At 39.5% G+C, this 21,432-nt stretch overlaps 1 protein-coding gene across 1 annotated transcript in view; it reads left to right on the forward strand.

Annotated features, from left to right (window-relative positions):
• TPTE2 (transmembrane phosphoinositide 3-phosphatase and tensin homolog 2) overlaps positions 1-21,432 on the forward strand; it is a 93,839-nt gene that overhangs the window by 1,668 nt on the left and 70,739 nt on the right. The window contains 3 exon segments of the mRNA XM_063619023.1: positions 1,469-1,525; positions 17,486-17,539; positions 20,741-20,797. Of these exon segments, the coding sequence (XP_063475093.1) occupies positions 1,473-1,525; positions 17,486-17,539; positions 20,741-20,797 (164 nt within the window). The 5' untranslated portion in view covers positions 1,469-1,472.

Genomic DNA, 21,432 nt, shown 5'->3' on the forward strand with positions numbered 1-21,432 from the left:
TTTTGGAGATTAGTTTCCCAAGGAACTTGCTTAGCAATCCTGGCTTGTCACTTGAATCTGGAATAATTTGAGTATCTTTCAGTTCTCTTCCTCAGTAGAGGATGTCTGAAAAATCCAGTAATCATTTAATAAGGCTGCTTATGTCAGAAAGTCAAATTCTTACCTTTTTGGTGTTTTGAACATTTTCCCCTGTTATGATTTATTAGTGTATTCTGCATAGATAATCCAATTATTCATCCTGCTGAAAAGTAGCGGATGCCTATAGATGCCTTTCTTTTTGTAAAAGGTATTGTTTTTCCTGAGACCTGGATGAATTTCCATGAGCCATTCAAGGACATGAGAACACCCACTTAGAACTTAAAAGGTTCCCCTCATGGCCCTCAGACCAGGCTAACGAGATTTGATAATTTGAACTCTGGCACTCCTTTCCTCACAGGCTGAAAGATGAGCACAATATTAATGTCTATCCGTGCTTAAAGGTTTGAGCTATTGATCAGAGTCCAAAATTAGTTTGTGTAGGGGAACTTTTCTTAAAGACATAAAAAGATACCATTTAATATATTGTTTCCAAAATGTGTTTCTCACACATTTCCACTGTGAGAAAGAGGTTCTGTGGTCAAATAAGAAACCTTAGCACACTCTTAGAGAATCCCAGTTTTTATCAGCAGCAAGAAAAGGTATATGATCAGTTTCTTAAACTTATTTAAATGTTTAAAAAGTTAGAAAATTGTGGTGAAGAGCATTAATTCTTGAGTCTTGGGAGTGTATTACCTTGATGAGAATGTTTGTATATTTGAAACTAAAAATATGTATCAGTTTATATTGCCACATACTGATTTTTATGGCATAATATATGGTGTAGAGAGCAGGTTGTCTAAAAACCAATATTTGCAAAATGCTGAATATTCAGCATGGTTTTATGAAGTTGACAGATGTGGAGTGTATTTTGCATGTGTCTTAACTAACAGATGAGGAAATGAAGTTGCAGAGAGATTAAATTAGCCAAGCCAGGGGTTTCGGTGCTAGGAAGTCTTGATATTGGAAAATATAGCCATATAACTTTAAAAAAATGAATCCAGACAAAAAGAAAACAAAATCATTGTAAACACATAATCCACTTTAAGTTCATAAAATGTTTTAAACATAATTAAGGCTATGCTTGACTTACCTACTTGTTTATTTCCTACCAAGGATGACCAGGAACTAGCCATTGATATCGAAACATTCATTATTCTTACATTTTCTTTCTTTTTTCTGTGTCCTTTCTCTCTCTCTCTCTCTCACACACACACACACACACACAGTCTCAGAAGTACTAGTGCTGTATCCTGAAATTGTTTCTTTAGTTCTTGTCAAAATTCCTCCGATTTTATTTTTTGTGTCCTGAAATACTGTTGAGATTAACATCCTGATTGCCTTCCAAAATATCTGACTTTATTTTTTGTATGTGCTTTTTACTCTTTGGTAGAGTTATGGATTCACTAACAGATTCTACTGTATGCTCTGACAACTGTGACCACAATGGGTGAGTTGACTGATCTAAGTGGTGAAAAATACTGGGAGCATCAATGGCAATAACAGCTTTCTATCAGAGACTTTAAGCATCTTTGGTAACATTGTTTTTGAACCAGAGTGGAAAAAATAAGGTCAGGTCAGAAGAGGGATGCTTGGTACTCAAAGATTGTTTGTGACCCCAAGTAATTAGCAGCCAAAACCTTAGGAAACTATCAGAATGCCTGTGTATGAGATGTTCTCAAGAGTGATCCAAGAGAGGAGAGAATCCTACTTGGAGAAAGAGGGTGGTAGCATTGGACAGGCAGCAGAGGAGCCCTCAGCAGAAAGAAAGGAGCTAAGAGACCCTGTATCTGTCCCTCACCCTTCAGAGCTGGTGCCCCAAACTCAAAGCCATCATCACATTGGATGGAGCCCCTGCCTCAGGTTTAGTCACTTGGTCCTATTTGGTGGAAAGTAAAGATATCTGTGACTCATGAAGAGCATGAAGGTGGTGGTGGTACTTGATAATTAGGAAATCAAAATGGGCAAGAATAATGTGTGCCTACAAATGGGACATGAATTTGAAGCAAATTTAAGTTAAATTTGCTGCCACACGTGATGATCAGGTTCAGTAATAAAGAATTGTATTTAAATCTTGATTCATTAAACTTTTTTGAGAGAGCTGAACAATTTTTATTACCAACACATAAAGACGTCTTTCTAGAGAAAAATGAAGTACCAGGTGCCAAATAACTGATTTACATGAGAATTTTTAGGGACAACACATTGTAATTTGTAGCACAATCATAGCCAATGTGAACCAAAAAAAAAGTCATGTATGCATTTATGTTGTTTCCTACTATTTACTTTTCAATCCTTTGCACTGACCCCAATGAATTGACATCAGAAATCTGTGCTGGAGTCAACAATGAAAGGTGATGTCATAATATATATTGGAGATGGGAGGAATTCAGGTTTGTGAAATTCAGTCTCAAAATTATTCATGGGAAAATAGTTTTCTGGACACTGATTCTAAAATTCTTTCTAAAAAGTTAGGTCTTAAATAAGCTAAGTCATATTTACCATATCTTTTAGATTCAAGGAATTTTGTTGTTCAAATAAATTGGTCATATCACCGCTCCATGTGGCAAATCTCTAATATATTTTTGCATTTGATGTTTGAAGTAAAATACAGCAACCTGACATAGAGCTTCATGATAAGCTTCATGTGTTCAAATATAATTGGTACTTTTATAACCGATGCTGTTTGTGTTATACTCAGAAAGTTATTTCTTATCGTAAGATTACCAATATAGTCACCAAAATTTTTTTTATATTTTGAATTAATTTTCTACATTTAAATAAAACAAGCGCTGCTGCTGTTGTTACTATTCCCTTTTAATGTCTCCCCAAATTAGTGTTTTATTCTGTACACTTTATGAGATGCCAGCTTAAGAATACCCTTAATATGGCCCAAGGATTCTACAAAAGGAAATGCTGATGTGTTTGTCAAAAGTGTTTTCTGGCTGGGCATCGTGGCTCAAGCCTGTAATCCCAGCACTTTGGGAGGCTGAGGCAGGTGGACCACGAGGTCAGGAGTTTGAGATCAGCCTGGCCAATATGGTAAAACCCTGTCTCTACTAAAAATACAAAAATTAGCTGGGTGTGGTGGTGCACCCCTGTAGTCCCAGCTACTCGGGAGGCTGAGGCAGAAGAATCACTTGAATCCGGGAGGCAGAGGTTGCAGTGAGCTGAGACAGCGCCACTGCACTGCAGCCTGGGTGACAGAGTGAAACTCTGTCTCAAAAAAAAAAGAAAAAAAGTGTTTCCTGTGCAGATTATCTATTCACCACTTGCAGATTTGAAGTTCACTAAGCATGTGTGATATCTAAAAGTTCATTTGAAGCATAATTTTCAATGCCAACAATGTTTAAAAGTGGGATATAGGAAGATGATGCAAAGATGGAATCTCCAAACATTTCTGTTTTCACCAGGAGGACTTAATAGAATGTCTAACAGCTACTTTTAGATATTTTTGAAATGTGAGAGGGGTGAGTTACTTAACACAAAGTAGACTATGAGATTAAAATGTCTATTGACTCTAAAATCTCAGCATTCACTTTCTTATTGTCAAGTTATTCATCAGACTCTTTTCAGAGACAACCTAAATGCAAGCTCTTAGAATATTACGTCATTTATATGAGATGACAGGAAATAATTTCATGGCCTTTTAAAGGATAGATGAGGGATTTGAATACCACTTTCAGATTAAGTAACTCCTCTATTGAATATTACACTGTTTTTTGATTCATATCTCTATTGTGTTTGAGAGGTATTGCCAGATTTATTCACTGACAAGTAAATATTATTCAGTTTATAATTAATATCCACTTTGGGGGGGAGATACTTTCAGTCTATGTTAAAACTATCTTCAATATTCAGTATCCTGTTCCACATAAAACTTTCATGCACTAGTTTTAGCATTCACTGATTTTTATGTAAATCAGTTATAACTGTGATCATTACAAAATGGTGATTTTTTTTTAAAAACGTAGTTTTTCTCTGTTTAGTATCATTCTAAGAAGAGCTATTCCTACCCCTATTTATTCACTATTACTATGAACTTATAAATTCTTACATTATTTCAATGAATTACAATCCTTTCTGTCATTATTTATTTTGATGTTTAAAGGGTCCCATATTTGGCCAGTGGGGCTCCCTAAAAGCTAGCCCCTGTGTCCTTTTGACTTGACATGTTCCCATCACTTTTTGAGCATTTCCCCAGCCCTGGAATCAACCATTTACCCAAAGAACCTGATGCCCTTTAGAAACCAATATTTTGCATTTGGTATGCTCATTGCCATTGGCTCATTGCTACTTATAGGCCTTTTTAATATATAGATGAGAGTACAGATATACATACTGACATATACAGATATATGCATATATGCAACAATTTTAATATGTTTAATATACAGTATATACATTTATATGTGTTCCGTATACTATGTATTATTGTTTTGCCTATATGTTTTTAAATTTACTTCAATGGTATTAAGTTGTATCTCATTTTGTTAGTTTTTTGCTTAGTAACATAAGATTATTCTTCTTTTTTTATTTTTTTTATTATTATACTTCAGGTTTTAGGGTACATGTGCACAATGTGCAGGTTTGTTACATATGTATCCATGTGCCATGTTGGTTTGCTGCACCCATTAACTCGTCATTTAGCATTAGGTATATCCCCTAATGCTGCCCCTCCCCCCTACACCCAACCCACAACAGTCCCCGGAGTGTGATGTTCCCCTTGCTGTGTCCATGAGTTCTCATTGTTCAATTCCCACCTATGAGTGAGAACATGCGGTGTTTGGTTTTTTGTCTTTGCGATAGTTTACTGAGAATGATGTTTTCCAGTTTCATCCATGTCCCTACAAAGGACATGAACTCATCATTTTTTATGGCTGCATAGTATTCCATGGTGTATATGTGCCACCTTTTCTTAATCCAGTCTATCGTTGTTGGACATTTGGGTTGGTTCCAACTCTTTGCTATTGTGAACAGTGCCGCAACAAACATACGTGTGCATGTGTCTTTATAGCAGCATGATTTATAGTCCTTTGGGTATATACGCAGTAATGGGATGGCTGGGTCAAATGGTATTTCTAGTTCTAGATCCCTGAGGAATCGCCACACTGACTTCCACAATGGTTGAACTAGTTTACAGTCCCACCAACAGTGTAAAAGCGTTCCTATTTCTCCACATCCTCTCCAGCACCTCTTGTTTCCTGACTTTTTAATGATGGCCGTTCCAACTGCTGTGAGATGGTATCGCATTGTGGTTTTGATTTGCATTTCTCTGATGGCCAGTGATGATGAGCATTTTTTCATGTGTTTTTTGGCTGCATAAATGTCTTCTTTTGAGAAGTGTCTGTTCATGTCCTTCACCCACTTTTTGATGGGGTTGTTTGTTTTTTTCTTGTAAATTTGTTTGAGTTCATTGTAGATTCTGGATATTAGCCCTTTGTCAGATGAGTAGGTTGCAAAAATGTTCTCCCATTCTGTAGGTTTCCTGTTCACTCTGATGGTAGTTTCTTTTGCTGTGCAGAAGCTCTTTAGTTTAATTAGATCCCATTTGTCAATTTTAGCTTTTGTTGCCATTGCTTTTGGTGTTTTAGACATGAAGTCTTTGCCCACGCCTATGTCCTGAATGGTATTGCCTAGGTTTTCTTCTAGGGTTTTTATGGTTTTAGGTCTAACATGTAAGTCTTTAATCCATCTTGAATTAATTTTTGTATAAGGTGTAAGGAAGGGATCCAGTTGCAGCTTTCTACATATGGCTAGCCAGTTTTCCCAGCACCATTTATTAAATAGGGAATCCTTTCCCCATTTCTTGTTTTTGTCAGGTTTGTCAAAGATCAGATAGTTGTAGATATGCAGCATTATTTCTGAGGGCTCTGTTCTGTTCCGTTGATCTATGTCTCTGTTGTGGTACCAGTACCATGCTGTTTTGATTACTGTAGCCTTGTAGTATAGTTTGAAGTCAGGTAGGGTGATGCCTCCAGCTTTGTTCTTTTGGCTTAGGATTGACTTGGTGATGCGGGCTCTTTTTTGGTTCCATATGAACTTTAAAGTAGTTTTTTCCAATTCTTTGAAGAAAGTCATTGGTAGCTTGATGGGGATGGCATTGAATCTATAAATTACCTTGGGCAGTATGGCCATTTTCACGATATTGATTCTTCCAACCCATGAGCATGGAATGTTCTTCCATTTGTTTGTATCCTCTTTTATTTCATTGAGCAGTGGTTTGTAGTTCTCCTTGAAGAGGTCCTTCACGTCCCTTGTAAGTTGGATTCCTAGGTATTTTATTCTCTTTGAAGCAATTGTGAATGGGAGTTCACTCATGATATGGCTCTCTGTCTGTTATTGGTGTATAAGAATGCTTGTGATTTTTGTACATTGATTTTGTATCCTGAGACTTTGCTGAAGTTGCTAATCAGCTTAAGGAGGTTTTGGGCTGAGACAATGGGGTTTTCTAGATATACAATCATGTCATCTGCAAACATGGACAATTTGACTTCCTCTTTTCCTAATTGAATACCCTTTATTTCCTTCTGCTGCCTGATTGCTCTGGCCAGAACTTCCAGCACTATGTTGAATAGGAGTGGTGAGAGAGGTCATCCCTGTCTTGTGCCAGTTTTCAGAGGGAATGCTTCCAGTTTTTGCCCATTCAGTATGATATTGGCTGTGGGTTTGTCATAGATAGCGGTTATTATTTCGAGATATGTCCCATCAATACCTAATTTATTGAGAGTTTTTAGCATGAAAGGTTGTTGAATTTTGTCAAAGGCCTTTTCTGCATCTATTGAGATAATCATGTGGTTTTTGTCTTTGGTTCTGTGTATATGCTGGATTACATTTATTGATTTGCGTATGTTGAACCAGCCTTGCATCCCATGGATGAAGCCCACTTGATCATGGTGGATAAGCTTTTTGATGTGCTGCTGGATTCAGTTTGCCAGTATTTTATTGAGGATTTTTGCATCAATGTTCATCAAGGATATTATTCTGAAATTCTCTTTTTTGGTTATGTCTCTGCGAGGCTTTGGTGTCAGGATGATGCTGGCCTCATCAAATGTGTTAGGGAGGATTCCCTCTCTTTCTATCGATTGGAATAGAAGGAATGGTACCAGTTCCTCCTTGTACCTCTGGTAGAATTCAGCTGTGAATCCATCAAGTCCTGGACTCTTTTTGGTTGGTAAGCTATTGATTACTGCCACAATTTCAGAGCCTGTTATTTTTCTATTCAGAGATTCAACTTCTTCCTGGTTTAGTCTTGGGAGGGTGTATTTGTCGAGGAATTTATCCATTTCTTCTAGATTTTCTAGTTTATTTGCATAGAGGTGTTTGTAGTATTCTCTGATGGTAGATTGTATTTCTGTGGGATCTGTGGTGATAACCCCTTTTTCATTTTTTATTGCATCTATTTGATTCTTCTCTCTCTTCTTCTTTATTAGTCTTGCTAGCGGTCTATCAATTTTGTTGATCTTTTCAAAAAATCAGCTCCTGGATTCATTAATTTTTTGAAGTGTTTTTTGTGTCTCTATTTCCTTCAGTTCTGCTCTGATTTTAGCTATTTCCAGCCTTCTGCTAGCTTTTGAATGTGTTTGCTCTTGCTTTTCTAGTTCTTTTAATTGTGATGTTAGGGTGTCAATTTTGGATCTTTCCTGCTTTATCTGGTGGGCATTTAGTGCTATAAATTTCCCTCTACACACTGCTTTGAATGTGTCCCAGAGATTCTGGTATGTTGTGTCTTTGTTCTTGTTGGCTTCAAAGAACATCTGTATTCCTGCCTTCATTTCATTATGTACCCAGTAGTCATTCAGGAGCAGGTTGTTCAGTTTCCATGTAGTTGAGCGGTTTTGAGTGAGTTTCTGAATCCAGAGTTCTAGTTTGATTGCACTGTGGTCTGAGAGACAGTTTGTTATAATTTCTGTTCTTTTGCATTTGCTGAGGAGAGCTTTACTTCCAACTATGTGGTCAATTTTGGAATAGGTGTGGTGTGGTGCTGAAAAAAATGTATATTCTGTTGATTTGGGGTGGAGAATTCTGTAGATGTCTATTAGGTGCACTTTGTGCAGAGCTGAGTTCAATTCCTGGATATCCTTGTTAACTTTCTGTCTCGTTGATCTGTCTAATGTTGACATTGGGGTGTTAAAATCTCCCATTATTATTGTGTGGGAGTTTAAGTCCCTTTGTAGGTCACTGAGGACTTGCTTTATGAATCTGGGTACTCCTGTGTTGGGTACATATATATTTAGGATAGTTAGCTCTTCTTGTTGAATTGATCCCTTTACCATTATGTAATGGCCGCCTTTGTCTCTTTTGATCTTTGTTAGTTTAAAGTCTCTTTTATCAGAGACTAGGATTGCAACCCCTGCCTTTTTTTGTTTTCCATTTGCTTTATAGATCTTTCCTCCATCCCTTTATTTTGAGTCTATGTGTGTCTCTGCACGTGAGATGGGTTTCCTGAATACAGCACACTGATGGGTCTTGACTCCTTATCCAGTTTGCCAGTCTGTGTCTTTTAATTGGAGCATTTAGCCCATTTACATTTAAAGTTAATATTGTTATGTGTGAATTTGATCCTGTCATTATGATGTTAGTTGGTTATTTTGCTCTTTAGTTGATGCAGTTTCTTCCTAGCCTCGATGGTCTTTACAATTTGGCATGTATTTGCAGGGGCTGATACCGGTTGTTCCTTTCCATGTTTAGTGCTTCCTTCAGGAGCTCTTTTAGGGCTGGCCTGGTGGTGACAAAATCACTCAGCATTTGCTTTTCTGTAAAGGATTTTATTTCTCCTTCGCTTATGAAGCTTAGTTTGGCTGGACATGAAATTCTGAGTTGAAAATTCTTTTATTTAAGAATGTTGAATATCGGCCCCCACTCTCTTCTGGCTTGTAGAGTTTCTGTTGAGAGATCAGCTGTTAGTCTGATGGGCTTCCCTTTGTGGGTAACCCGACCTTTCTCTCTGGCTGCCCTTAACATTTTTTCCTTCATTTCAACTTTGGTGAATCTGACAATTATGTGTCTTGGAGTTGCTCTTCTCGAATAGTATCTTTGTGGCATTCTCTGTATTTCCTGAATCTGAATGTTGGCCTGCCTTGCTAGATTGGGGAAGTTCTCCTGGATAATATCTTGCAGAGTGTTTTCCAACTTGGTTCCATTCTCCCCGTCATTTTCAGGTACACCAATCAGACGTAGGTTTGGTCTTTTCATATAGTCCCAAATTTCTTGGAGGCTTTGTTCATTTCTTTTTATTCTTTTTTCTCTAAACTTCCCTTCTCGCTTCATTTCATTCATTTCATCTTCCATCACTGGTACCCTTTCTTCCAGTTGATCATATCGGCTCCCGAGGCTTCTGCGATCTTCGCGTAGTTCTCGATACTTGGCTTTCAGCTCCATCAGCTCCTTTAAGCCCTTCTCTCCATTGGTTATTCTAGTTATTGATTCGTCTAATTTTTTTTCAAAGTTTTTAACTTCTTTGCTATTGTTTTGAATTTCCTTCCATAGCTCGGAGTAGTTTGATCGTCTGAAGCCTTCTTCTCTCAACTCGTCAAAGTCATCCTCCATCCAGCTTTGTTCCGTTGCTGGTGAGGAACTGCGTTCCTTTGGAGGAGGAGAGGTGCTCTGCTTTTTAGAGTTTCCAGTTTTTCTGCTCTGTTTTTTCCCCATCTTTGTAGTTTTATCTACTTTTGGTCTTTGATGATGATGATGTACAGATGGGTTTTTGGTGTAGATGTCCTTTCTGTTTGTTAGTTGTCCTTCTACCAGACAGGACCCTCAGCTTCAGGTCTGTTGGAGTTTGCTAGAGGTCTACTCCAGACCCTGTTTGGCTGAGTGTCAGCAGCGGTGGCTGCAGAACAGTGGATTTTCGTGAGACCACAAATTCAGCTGTCTGATAGTTCCTCTGGAAGTTTTGTCTCAGAGGAGTACCTGGCCGAGTGAGGTGTTAGTCTGTCCCTACTGGGGGGTGCCTCCCAGTTAGGCTGCTCGGAGGTCAGGGACCCACGTTAGGAGGCAGTCTGTCCGTTCTCAAATATCCAGCTGCATGCTGGAAGAAGCACTACTCTCTTCAAAGCTGTCAGATAAGGACATTTAAGTCTGCAGAGGTTCCTGCTGAATTTTGGTTGTCTGTGCCCTGCCCCCAGAGGTGGAGCCTACAGAGGCAGTCAGGCTTCCTTGAGCTGTGGTGGGCTCCACCCAGTTTGAGCTTCCTGGCTGCTTTGTTTTCCTAAGCAAGCCTGGGCAATGGTGGACGCCCCTTCCCCAGCCTCGCTGCCGCCTTGCAGTTTGATCTCAGACTGCTGTGCTAGCGATCAGCGAGATTCCATGGGCATAGGACCCTCCGAGCCAGGTGCGGGACACAATCTCCTGGTGTGCCGCTTTCCAAACCCGTTGGAAAAGCGCAGTGTTAGGGTGGGACTGACCCGATTTTCCAGGTGCTGTCTGTTACCCCTTTCTTTGACTAGGAAAGGGAACTCCCTGACCCCTTGCACTTCCCGAGTGAGGCAATGCCTCGCCCTGCTTTGGGTCGTGCACAGTGCGCTGCACCGACTGTCCTGCACCCACTGTTTGGCACTCACTAGTGAGATGAACCCAGTACCTCAAATGGAAATGCAGAAATCACCCGTCTTCTGTGCCGCTCACACTGGGAGCTGTAGACAGGAGCTGTTCCTATTTGGCCATCTTGGCTCCACCCCCCAGATTATTCTTCTTGTGCATACCTTTTGTTGTTGCTTTTAACTGATATGAAAAATTCCATGACGTGCATTCCCTAGTGAGGAACACATATATTGCTTCCTACCATTTGCCTTCACAAAGATAGCCACCAAATGATTATCCTTATGCCAGACCCCTGTAGACCTGTTTGAGTATTTCTGTAGGAATATGAAACAGGACTTGATGGGCCATGGCATTGCATATTTTGAATTTGACTGAATACTGCCTATTGCTCTCACAATGGTTATACCAGTCTGCATCTCATCAACAATGCATGATTGTGCCTACACATACACATTCACAACAACACTTGACATAATCAAACTTTCTAATTTATATAATCAATCTAATAGATGGTAACATATTACATTATGTTTTACTTTGAATTTATGTGATAACTTATGAATTTGAGCATCATTTTATTTTCTTACAGCATTTGGGATTTCTTCTGTAATGGTCCATTCATGAACTTAGCCCATTTTTCCACTAGCGTGCCTATCTTTGTCTTGTTAATTTACATGGGCTGTTTTTGAGTATTTTATATTTTAGAATAAGTTAATCAAATTTCCTTTAAAATTATGTTTAATTTTCAAAGTGATTATGTTACATTTGTAAACAATATAGCAAGAATTCACTCTTTGTAGTAACATTAAAAACATGGTGCTATTGTTTGGAGGTTTGTACCCCCAAACCTCATGTTGAAATTTGATCCCCAGTGTTGGAGGTGGGGCCTAATGGAAGGTGTTTGGAAGATGAATAGATTAATTTCCTCCCTGGGGTGAGGGTGAGTGAGTACTCACTCTATTAGTTCTTGCAAGAGCTGGTGGTTTAAAAAGAGACTGGCAGCTTCCCCCACGTTGCTTCCCCTCTTGCCATTTGATCTCTGCACGTGTCAGTTCCCCTTCATCTTCCACTATAAATGGGAGCAGCCTCAGAAGCAGATGTTGGCATTAGGCTTCTTGTGCAGCACATAACTGTGAGCCAAATAAACCTCTCTTCTTTATAAATTACTCAGCCTCAGGTATCCCTTATGGCAACACTAAACAGACTCAGGTGCATGGAATCCCATTCAAAAGTTTTGACTATCGCTTTATGTATTCAAATCATGCTTCATGTCAGTTTTAGACATTGAAGTTATGTTCTCCAATAGGTCATCTGCCTGTTAGCTTTGGCATTGTTGTTCTTCATTCTCTTCATGACAGAACTTTTTGCCTTATTATTTTACTTTTGAAGTTTGAAATTTTCCCACTTTCAGTCTACAAAGGTAATTTCTAATCCTCATAGTTTTAATTTACACATTTAATGCTTCAATCTACTTAGAGTTTACCCTTAAATATGGTGTTAGGTAGGGATTTGGTTTCATTTTTCTCCCAATGGTAGGCTGATTTTCCAAATACCATCTATGAAACAGTTCATCCTTTTTCCTTGTTTATATAATCATCATCCATGACATATATCTACATAGGTTTATCTCTGAGCTCAATATTTTGTTCCATTGATACTTATGGCATCCCTACACCTTTTTTTATTACTATGACTAGTTGTTATTAATGGAGCCTTTATATGTTGACATAGATTTTGTAGTAAGTATGTCAATATTCTAAAAAATTTTGACAAATACCTATGTGGGCCCTGTGGTGTTTGGGAGAGAGAAGGGCTTTAAATACTAGGTTGATTTCTTTGTTACTTGAGTATTCTATTTCTATATAAATATAGTTTCTTGCACTAATGTTAGTGTTTTATATTTGTCTAGGAATTTTTCCATTCCATCTAAGTTTTCACATTTATTAGCATATAATTGAATAATCTCATTTTAAAAAATTTTAGTTGTGTTATAGTTATGCTCCCTTCTTGTACATTTTATTTGGATATTCACTCTGTTTGTTCTTGATTATTATTGCCACAGGTCTATTGTAATAATCTTTTCAAAGAGACACACTTTTGTTTGGTTAATCTTCTCCACGGTTTTTTCTTCTCCAGTTCAGTGACTTACGCTTACCTCCTTATGTTTCGCTTCCTTATTACTCCATAGACTGCCCTGTGCTCCTTTTCCAGCCTCTCTACTTAAATGTGTACTCTTTGCTTTTAACCATCTTGACTTCTTATTAATGCTTATATATCAGTAAATTTTCTTCCAAGTATTGCTTCATTGTATCCTACAAACTTTGTCATGTTATTATCAATCAGTTCTTAGTATTTAAAATATTTCGTGATTTTCCTTTTAACATAAGAGGTATTCAGTAATGTGTAATTTAGTTTCAAATGTGGGCTTTTTAAAAAAAGCGAATCATATTACAATATATTCAGAGAACAGCAATATGATATTGATCCTGTTTTCATCAGCTGGTCTAATGCTCTCCTAATTTTACCGTAACTACTCGTGGGTAGTTGCTGTTGTTGTCTATGGAGACAGGCAGGGATGGTCGCTATTGTTTCCAAATGGCTAAATTGCATGTGTGTGTTTTTTTTTTTTAGAACAGCTAGTTTATTAGTTGTAAGGTTATTGTAGCTAATTTGAATAAAAATTAAGCCTACAAATTCACATGGTATTTGATTATGTACAATTTAGTTTAATTCTTTAGCTCTGACCCAAATGAAGTGATATCACTAACCCATGATGGAGTCCTCAGTGAAAGTGAAATGATATCACTAGCCTATAATGGAGTCATCAGTAAAAGATGATGTGCGTGTGTATGTTCATAAAGATACATGCAAATGTTAACTATAGAGTTTCATGGACACTGTTTCTAAAGTACTGGTAGTTTCAGCTTCTGTATGTAACATCCTTTTCTTTTTGGGTCTAGTTGGATACAAGATAAATAGATCACAAGAAGTCTACTTCTTCCTAGCTGAGTTGACTAGTAGCCAAAACTTTTAGAAAACTGTTGGATTGCCTGTGTATGAGATTCTACCAGGTTGGGCTATATTAGTTTCTAGGGCTGCTTTAACAAAGTATCACAAACCAAGTGGTTTAAACAAAAATTAATCATCTCATAGCCCTAGAGACTAGAAATCTGAAATTGAGGTTGTCAGTAGGGTTGGCTTTTTATTAAGGCTATAAAGAAGAATCTGTTTGATACCTCTTTGGTTGCTGGCAATCTTTGGCATTCCTTGGCAGGTAGACTCATGTCTAGAGTAACTGCAGCTTATTTGACCAAAAGTGTAAGTCCAAATTGTGTTTGTATCTGAATAACATGCTTTTATAATTCCTCAGCCCACAGCCAACTGAGTTGATAGTAGTAACCTATGATAGAGCCACCCATAAAATGTGAGTTAAAAACAAAGATTTATATACACGTAAGTGTATATCTACATATATACACATAACATACACGCATGCATACACATACACACACAGAAACATAAAACAATGAAAGAGAAAGAGAAGTTGATATTTGTAAAATTCACTGTCAGGCATATCCTTGGAAATACTGAGTATCTTTGACACTATGTCTAAATCTTCTCTATGACACTATGTCTAAATCCTAAATCTGTAGGATCTATAGATAACCTTCTATTGTTTTTTTCAGACCAAATTGGATAAAAGAGGACGAAGTCATGAAAGGGATGCTTCTTCCTCTTAGTATATTTGTCACTCTAAGTTAGTAGTATCCAATCTCTTAGGAACCTCTGAGGTTTTCCATTTATGGGACTCTCCTACTACCACAGTGGGCCAAAGGGAGAGAGAATCCTATTTGGAGCAGTGGGGAGGTAACACGTGACAGGGAGGAGTGAAGCACTCAGCAAAAATAACAGAGTTCATGAAACCTTAATGGGTTCCTCACCCTCTAGAGTTCTACCACCATGTGAGGCTGGTGCCCCAAACCAAACCCAAACCCACAATCATTTTGTAGGGAGTTCCTGACGCAGGCCTACAGCTACATGGTCATATCTTCTGGGTAGGAAAGACAGCCATGATGGGTGAAAGTAAAGAAGTGACAGAAGGACTTAGGAATCAAGAATTTAGATGAGGTAAGAGGCATGTTTCCTTACAGACTGCAGTTACATTAGAAATAAATGCCACTGGCCAGGCATGGTGGCTCATATCTGTAATCCCAGCACTTTGGGAGGCCAAGACAGCTAGATCACTTGAGGCCAGGAATTTGAGACCAGCCTGACCAACATGGCAAAACCCTGTCTCTACTAAAAATACAAAAATTAGCCAGGTGTGGTGGTGCATGGCTGTAATCCCATCTACTCAGGAGGTTGAGGAAGGAGAATTGCTCGAACCTGGGAGGTGGAGGTTGCAGTGAGCCAAGATCGCACCACTGCACTCCAGCCTCGGTTAGAGTGAGACTCCGCCTAAAAAAAAAAGATACACCTAGTTCGAATTAGTGATACACACATGAATATTTAAATATCAATCAGATAGTACATTATAGAGTAACTGTAGCTGTTTCATCCAAAAAGTAAGTTTAGAATTACATGTGTGTCCAACTATCTACTCTTATATTCCTTTAGCCTGCATACAGATAAATTGACATCAATAACCTATGATAGAACCATCAATGAAATGTGAATTATAAAACATATACACAAATATGGAAAGAAATATATATGCAGATATACTACTTCTGTCTATCTAGACACACAAACACAGGGAGAGAGAGAAAGGGAGAGAAAGAGAAAAGAGAGAGAAACAACAGAGAGAAAGATGAAGATTATGTGCTTTACTCTCAGGATCATCCATGGCCATACAGGATGTCTTTTACACTGTTTATAAATCTCCTCACTACAGGCCCTGCAGGTCCCTTATCCAACTTTTTGATTAAATTGGATAAAAAAGGAACAGGGCAAAAAAGCGAAACTTCTTGTTATTTTCTTGTCCCCCTTCGTAGCAGGCACGTACTTAGGAAAGTCAGGTTTCCTGTGTATGAGACACACTAGAGTGCGCAAGAGAAGAAAATGCCATGCGGAGCAACGAGTGAGAAGCAGTGGGCAGGGAGCAGCGCAGCCCTTAGGAAAAACAACACAAAACAGAGCGAATGGCCCCGGCAGGGCTCCTCACACCCAGAGCTCCACCACCACGTGAGCCTAGCACTACAAGCCCACACCATCATCACAGGGTACGGAGCAGTTTCTTGACCCTGTGTGAGAGCAGAGAAGACACCTATGATGGTGAAAAGAAGGCACTGATGAAGGGATTTTAGTATCAGGAAATGAGATGAGGTCAAGGTGATTTGTACATAGAAACTGCAGCTGAATTTGAAATAAAGTAAACCACCAAACGCTTAGTTTGTGCTTCATTCAATTGTAAAGAACTAAACATCACTTGTGAGTAATTCAAACCAGAAAGTGAAGTCCAGGATGTCATATTGGTGTTGGACAATACACATATATATATATATTTAAATTCTATAGCACTGCCAAGTCTAAATTCAAATCAGTACCCTGGAATGGAGCTATCAGTGAACTGTGAGACAGAAATAAATCAATATAGAGGCCAGGCACGGTGGCTCAGACCTGTAATCCCAGCACTTTGGGAGGCCGAGTTGGGTGGATCACGAGGTCAGGAGATCGAGACCATCCTGGCTAACATGGTGAAACCCCGTATCTACTAAAAATACAAAAAATTAGCCGGGCGTGGTGGCGGGCGCCTGTAGTCCCAGCTACTCGGAGAGGCTGAGGCAGGAGAATGGCGTGAACCAGGGAGGCAGAGCTTGCAGTGAGCCAAGATCACGCCACCGCACTCCAGCCTGGGCAACAGAGCGAGACTCCGTCCCCCAAAAAAAAAAAAAAAAAGAAATAATATAGATACAAGGATATATGAACAAGGGAGGAAACAATTATATACCATTTATGTATACCTATATGCATTCATATTAAATCAAGGCATGCACCCACATGTACTGCAGAGAAATATAAAGGTTGAGATTAGGGAAGTTCCCATTCAAGGGCATTAATGGAAAAACAAAAAACTTTGACACATGTGTCTACGTGACCTCACTATAGGATATGAAGGTGACTTTATGTCTTGTTGAATGAATTTAGATAAAAGATGACCACATAAAAAGAAGAATCATTTTTCCTACCAGTCTGTTTGATACTCTGAGTAAAAATAAAAAATAATTTTCAGACTGCCTATATGTGAGTCCTTACTATAATGGCTGAGGACAGCAGAGAATCCTCTTTGGAAACAGGAAAGGACAGCAGGGACAGAGAGTAGTGAAGACCTCAGAGAAGAGAAAAAAGCTAACAACCCTAGAAATGTTTTCGACCCTGCAGAACTCTGCCACAATACAGGGTGGTACTCCAAACCCCAAATACCATCATATTGGATTGTGTCCTTGACTCAGACCTGCAGTGACTTTACCCTACTGTGGACCAAGAGAGAAAATCAAGTGAAGAAGTAATGGAGGGCTTTCGAGGCAGCGCATTTAGCGGAATAAGAGGGCTGACTACCTCCACACAAAAGTTTAGTTTGAAATAACTGCCACCACAAAGGTTGTCATGCGTTGGGACTTAGGTCATAATAAAGAGGTTTATTTAAATCTGAAAGCATTACTATTTTCCCCAGCCTAAGATGTTGGTTGCCATCATATAAATCCTCCTTTCTAATAAAAAAATGACATTTCAGAACCAAATAGTGCTATACACATGAATAGTCAGAACTTAACTGGTTTGTGTGCAGAGTAATGAAAGCTAGTTTTACCAGAAAAGTAAATTTTGAATTGTGTCTCCTGTCTGACTGTATTCTTTTGTCATCCTCTAGTCCACCCACAAATGAATTATCAGGAGTGAACCCAGGGGCACGTATGAATGAAAGGTGAGTTATGCATACGTGTGTCTTTATTTATCTAATTATAACTGAGCATAGAAGTATTCACACACACAGGCACATAAACAAATATATCCATCCATCCATCCATCCATGCATCCATCCATACACACTTCTCTCGAACACATCCGCTAACAAACCCATGCACACAGTGGAAACATACAGCAAGGAGACAGATGGACGGACATTTGTGGAGTTTATTCTGAGAAGCCTGCGTGGCCATAGAGAGTGGTTTTTAACAGGGTTTCCAATTCTTCTCATCGTAGCCTTTGTAGGTAACATTGCATCCTTTTCTAATAGAGTCATATAAAAAGGAGCAGGTCATAGGAGAGCTGCTGCTTCCTGTTTGTGTATTTGTCACGTTAGTTCCTAGTAAGCAGCTTCTTAAAGGACTCAGATTTCCTGAGTTTGAGAGCCTACCAGATTGACAGAAGGGAGGAGAAAATCCTATTTGCAACATGGAGGAGATAGCAGCTGACCAAGGAGCAGTGAAGCCCTGGGCAGAAAAGAACAGAGCTAATGGAACATGGACTTGTCCCTCACTCTCCAGAGCTCTGTCAACATATGAGGTTGGTGCTAAAACACAAACACAAGCACACCACCTCATTGGATGCAGCCCTTCCTTAGGCCCACAGCTACTTGCCTGTGTCCCATGGACAGGAAAGACTAGCATGATGGGTGAAAGGAAAGACGTGATGGAGAGACCCAGGAAGTGGGCCATAGATGGGATTAGAGGGAGGAATGTCTACACAGTAGAGTTGAACTTAAAAGAAATTCACCCACAAAAGGCTGTCGTGCATTGGCCAGCTCCAGTGGTAGAGAATTTTGGTGAACTCTTGAGTCAGTGAGTCTTAGATAGGTGTAAAGTATGTGCTGCAATCATATAAAGTATGATGTGTAGGGTAAATGGCATGGCAGATTCCAAAGAATCAAATACACACATGACTTCTGTAAGGGTAAGGCAATTTACAGGTTGAAAAGTAGTTGGAAGGTCGGGTGCGGTGGCTCAGGCCTGTAGTCCCAGCACTTTGGGAGGCCAGGGCGGGTGGATAACGAGATCAGTAGTTCAAGGCCAGCCTGGCCAACATGGTGAAACCCCATCTCTACTAAAAATACAGAATTAGTCAGGTGTGGTGGCGGGCGCCTGTAGTCCCTGCTACTCGGAAGGCTGAGGCAGGAGAATTGCTTGAACCTGGGAGGCAGAGGTTGCAGTGAGCCAAGATCATGCCACTGCACTCCAGCTTGGGTGACAGAGTGAGACTCTGTCTCAAAAAACAACAACAACAACAAACAAAAACAAAAAAAAAAAAACAAAAGCAATTGGAATTATTTTGAACGGAAAATCTTAAGTCTAGGAAGTTACATGTTGTCTTACTATGTACATGTTAAGTTCTTTGGCACTGCCCTGTGTGTGAATTGAGAGTATCTTCTAGTAGGCTGGCCAATGCACTGTGTGATACCAAGGAATACAGTTGTACATGTATCTATGCATATACAAACACATACATACATGCATTCAGACACGCAAGACAGACTGAGTAGGGCTATTGAGTGTGACAAGCATCCATGGGAACAAGGAGTTCCCTTGAAACTATTTCTAGAGTCCTCTCAGAATGAGCTTTGTATGGGATATTCTTTTGTTTTTTGGATGGAGGTAGGAAAATGGGGAGGAACTCATAGAGGGAGGCTTTTTTTTTTCTTTTTTTTTTAAATTATACTTTAGGTTTTAGGGTACATGTGCGCAATGTGCAGGTTTGTTACATATGTATCCATGTGCCATGTTGATTTCCTGCACCCATTAACTCGTCATTTAGCGTTAGGTATATCTCCTAATGCTGTCCCTCCCCCCTCCCCACACCCCACAACAGTCCCAGGAGTGTGATGTTCCCCTTCCTGTGTCCATGAGTTCTCATTGTTCAATTCCCACCTATGAGTGAGAACATGCGGTGTTTGGTTTTTTGTCCTTGCAATAGTTTACTGAGAATGATGTTTTCCAGTTTCATCCATGTCCCTACAAAAGACACGAACTCATCCTTTTTTATGGCTGCATAGTATTCCATGGTGTATATGTGCCACATTTTCTTAATCCAGTCTATTGTTGTTGGACATTTGGGTTGGTTCCAACTCTTTGCTATTGTGAATAGTGCCGCAATAAACATATGTGTGCATGTGTCTTTATAGCAGCATGATTTATAATCCTTTGGGTATATACCCAGTAATGGGATGGCTGGGTCAAATGGTATTTCTAGTTCTAGATCCCTGAGGAATTGCCACACTGACTTCCACAATGGTTGAACTAGTTTACAGTCCCACCAACAGTGTAGAAGTGTTCCTATTTCTCCACATCCTCTCCAGCACCTGTTGTTTCCTGATTTTTTAATGATGGCCATTCTAACTGGTGTGAGATGGTATCTCACTGTGGTTTTGATTTGCATTTCTCTGATGACCAGTGAAGATGAGCATTTCTTCATGTGTTTTTTGGCTGCATAAATGTCTTCTTTTGAGAAGTGTCTGTTCATGTTAGTGTTTGTCACATTACCTTTCTGTGAGAATGAGACTGTGCTAGTAGTGTGGACCAAGGGAGAAGTGAATCCTACTTGGAGTGAGAAGGAGTTAGGAGTGGACAAAGATCAGAGAATTCCCAGCCAAAACAAAGAACAGAGCTAATACCCCTGGAATTATTTCACCTCCTCCAGAGCTCTGCCACTATGTGAGGCTGACTGCTTTGCCCATACCCAGCCTCACTCGGGGTGGAGCCCTTGCTTGAGGCCTCCAGCTACTTGGCCACAACTCTTGGGCAGGAAAGACAACTAGGATGGGTGAAAAGTGAGGAGGTGATTGGAGGTGATAGAGAATGAGGAACTCAGGTGGGATTTTAAGAAGGGGGACTCAGAAACTAAATTTGAACTAGAATTAAATGCTCTCCAAAAATGCTGTTACACATTGAGGTGTAGATACCCTTACTTAATCTGGATGCATCGCTATGTTCACAGCCTAAGATATTCACTGTTGGCATATAAAACCTCGTTTCTAATAAAAAAAGGTCATACCAGGTCAATTTAGTGATATAAGTACATGTGAATATTTAAAGTGTAACCAGAGAATAACTCATAGAGTAACTGTAGCTATTTGGTGCAAAACATTTAGAATTAGGCATCGTGTCTGTTTCTGACCATAATTGTTCTTTAGTCCCCATCCAGATGAGCTGACGGCAGTCATCATTGATTTAGGAGGCATCAAGGACATGTGAGTTATAAAAGATGTACACACAAACACACACACAAACATAACTGAGAGAGAGAGAGAAACAGACAGAGAGAGAGATTGAGATTAGTGGGATTTAGTCTGAGGAGTGTCCACAGCAATACAGAGTGTCTTTGACACAGTTTATTTATCTTCTCACTGTAGCAGGTGTAGGTAAACTTCCACATTTTTACAGTTGTTTTGGAAAAAAGAGAAACAGACTACAGAGGGAGGCTTCCGTCTGTTAGTGTCTTGTCACCCTTAGTAAGTAGCAGGCAAACACCTTGGAAAGACAGATTTCTGTGTATGAGACATACCAGAGCAGGCCGAGGGAAGAGAGAATCCTGTTTGGAGTGAGGAGGAGGTAGGAGTACTTGGGGAACTGTGCAGCCTTCAGCAGAAAGCAACAGAGCTAAGAGCCTTGGAGGTGTTCTCTACCCTCCAGAACTCTGCCACCATGGAGGCTGGTGCTCCAAACCTCAAATCACCGTCCTGTTGGATTGTGCCCCTGTGTCAGACATCTAGTTACCTGACCCTTTTTGTGGGGCAAGAGGAGCCACTGTGCTGGGTGAGTGTAAGGAGCTAATGGAGGGCCTTTTAAGCAGGACATTGAATGGAATAAGAGGGCTGACCACCTA

The sequence above is a fragment of the Symphalangus syndactylus genome, chromosome 15, assembly GCF_028878055.3.
Source record: "Symphalangus syndactylus isolate Jambi chromosome 15, NHGRI_mSymSyn1-v2.1_pri, whole genome shotgun sequence".
NCBI classification, from domain to species: Eukaryota; Metazoa; Chordata; class Mammalia; order Primates; family Hylobatidae; genus Symphalangus; species Symphalangus syndactylus.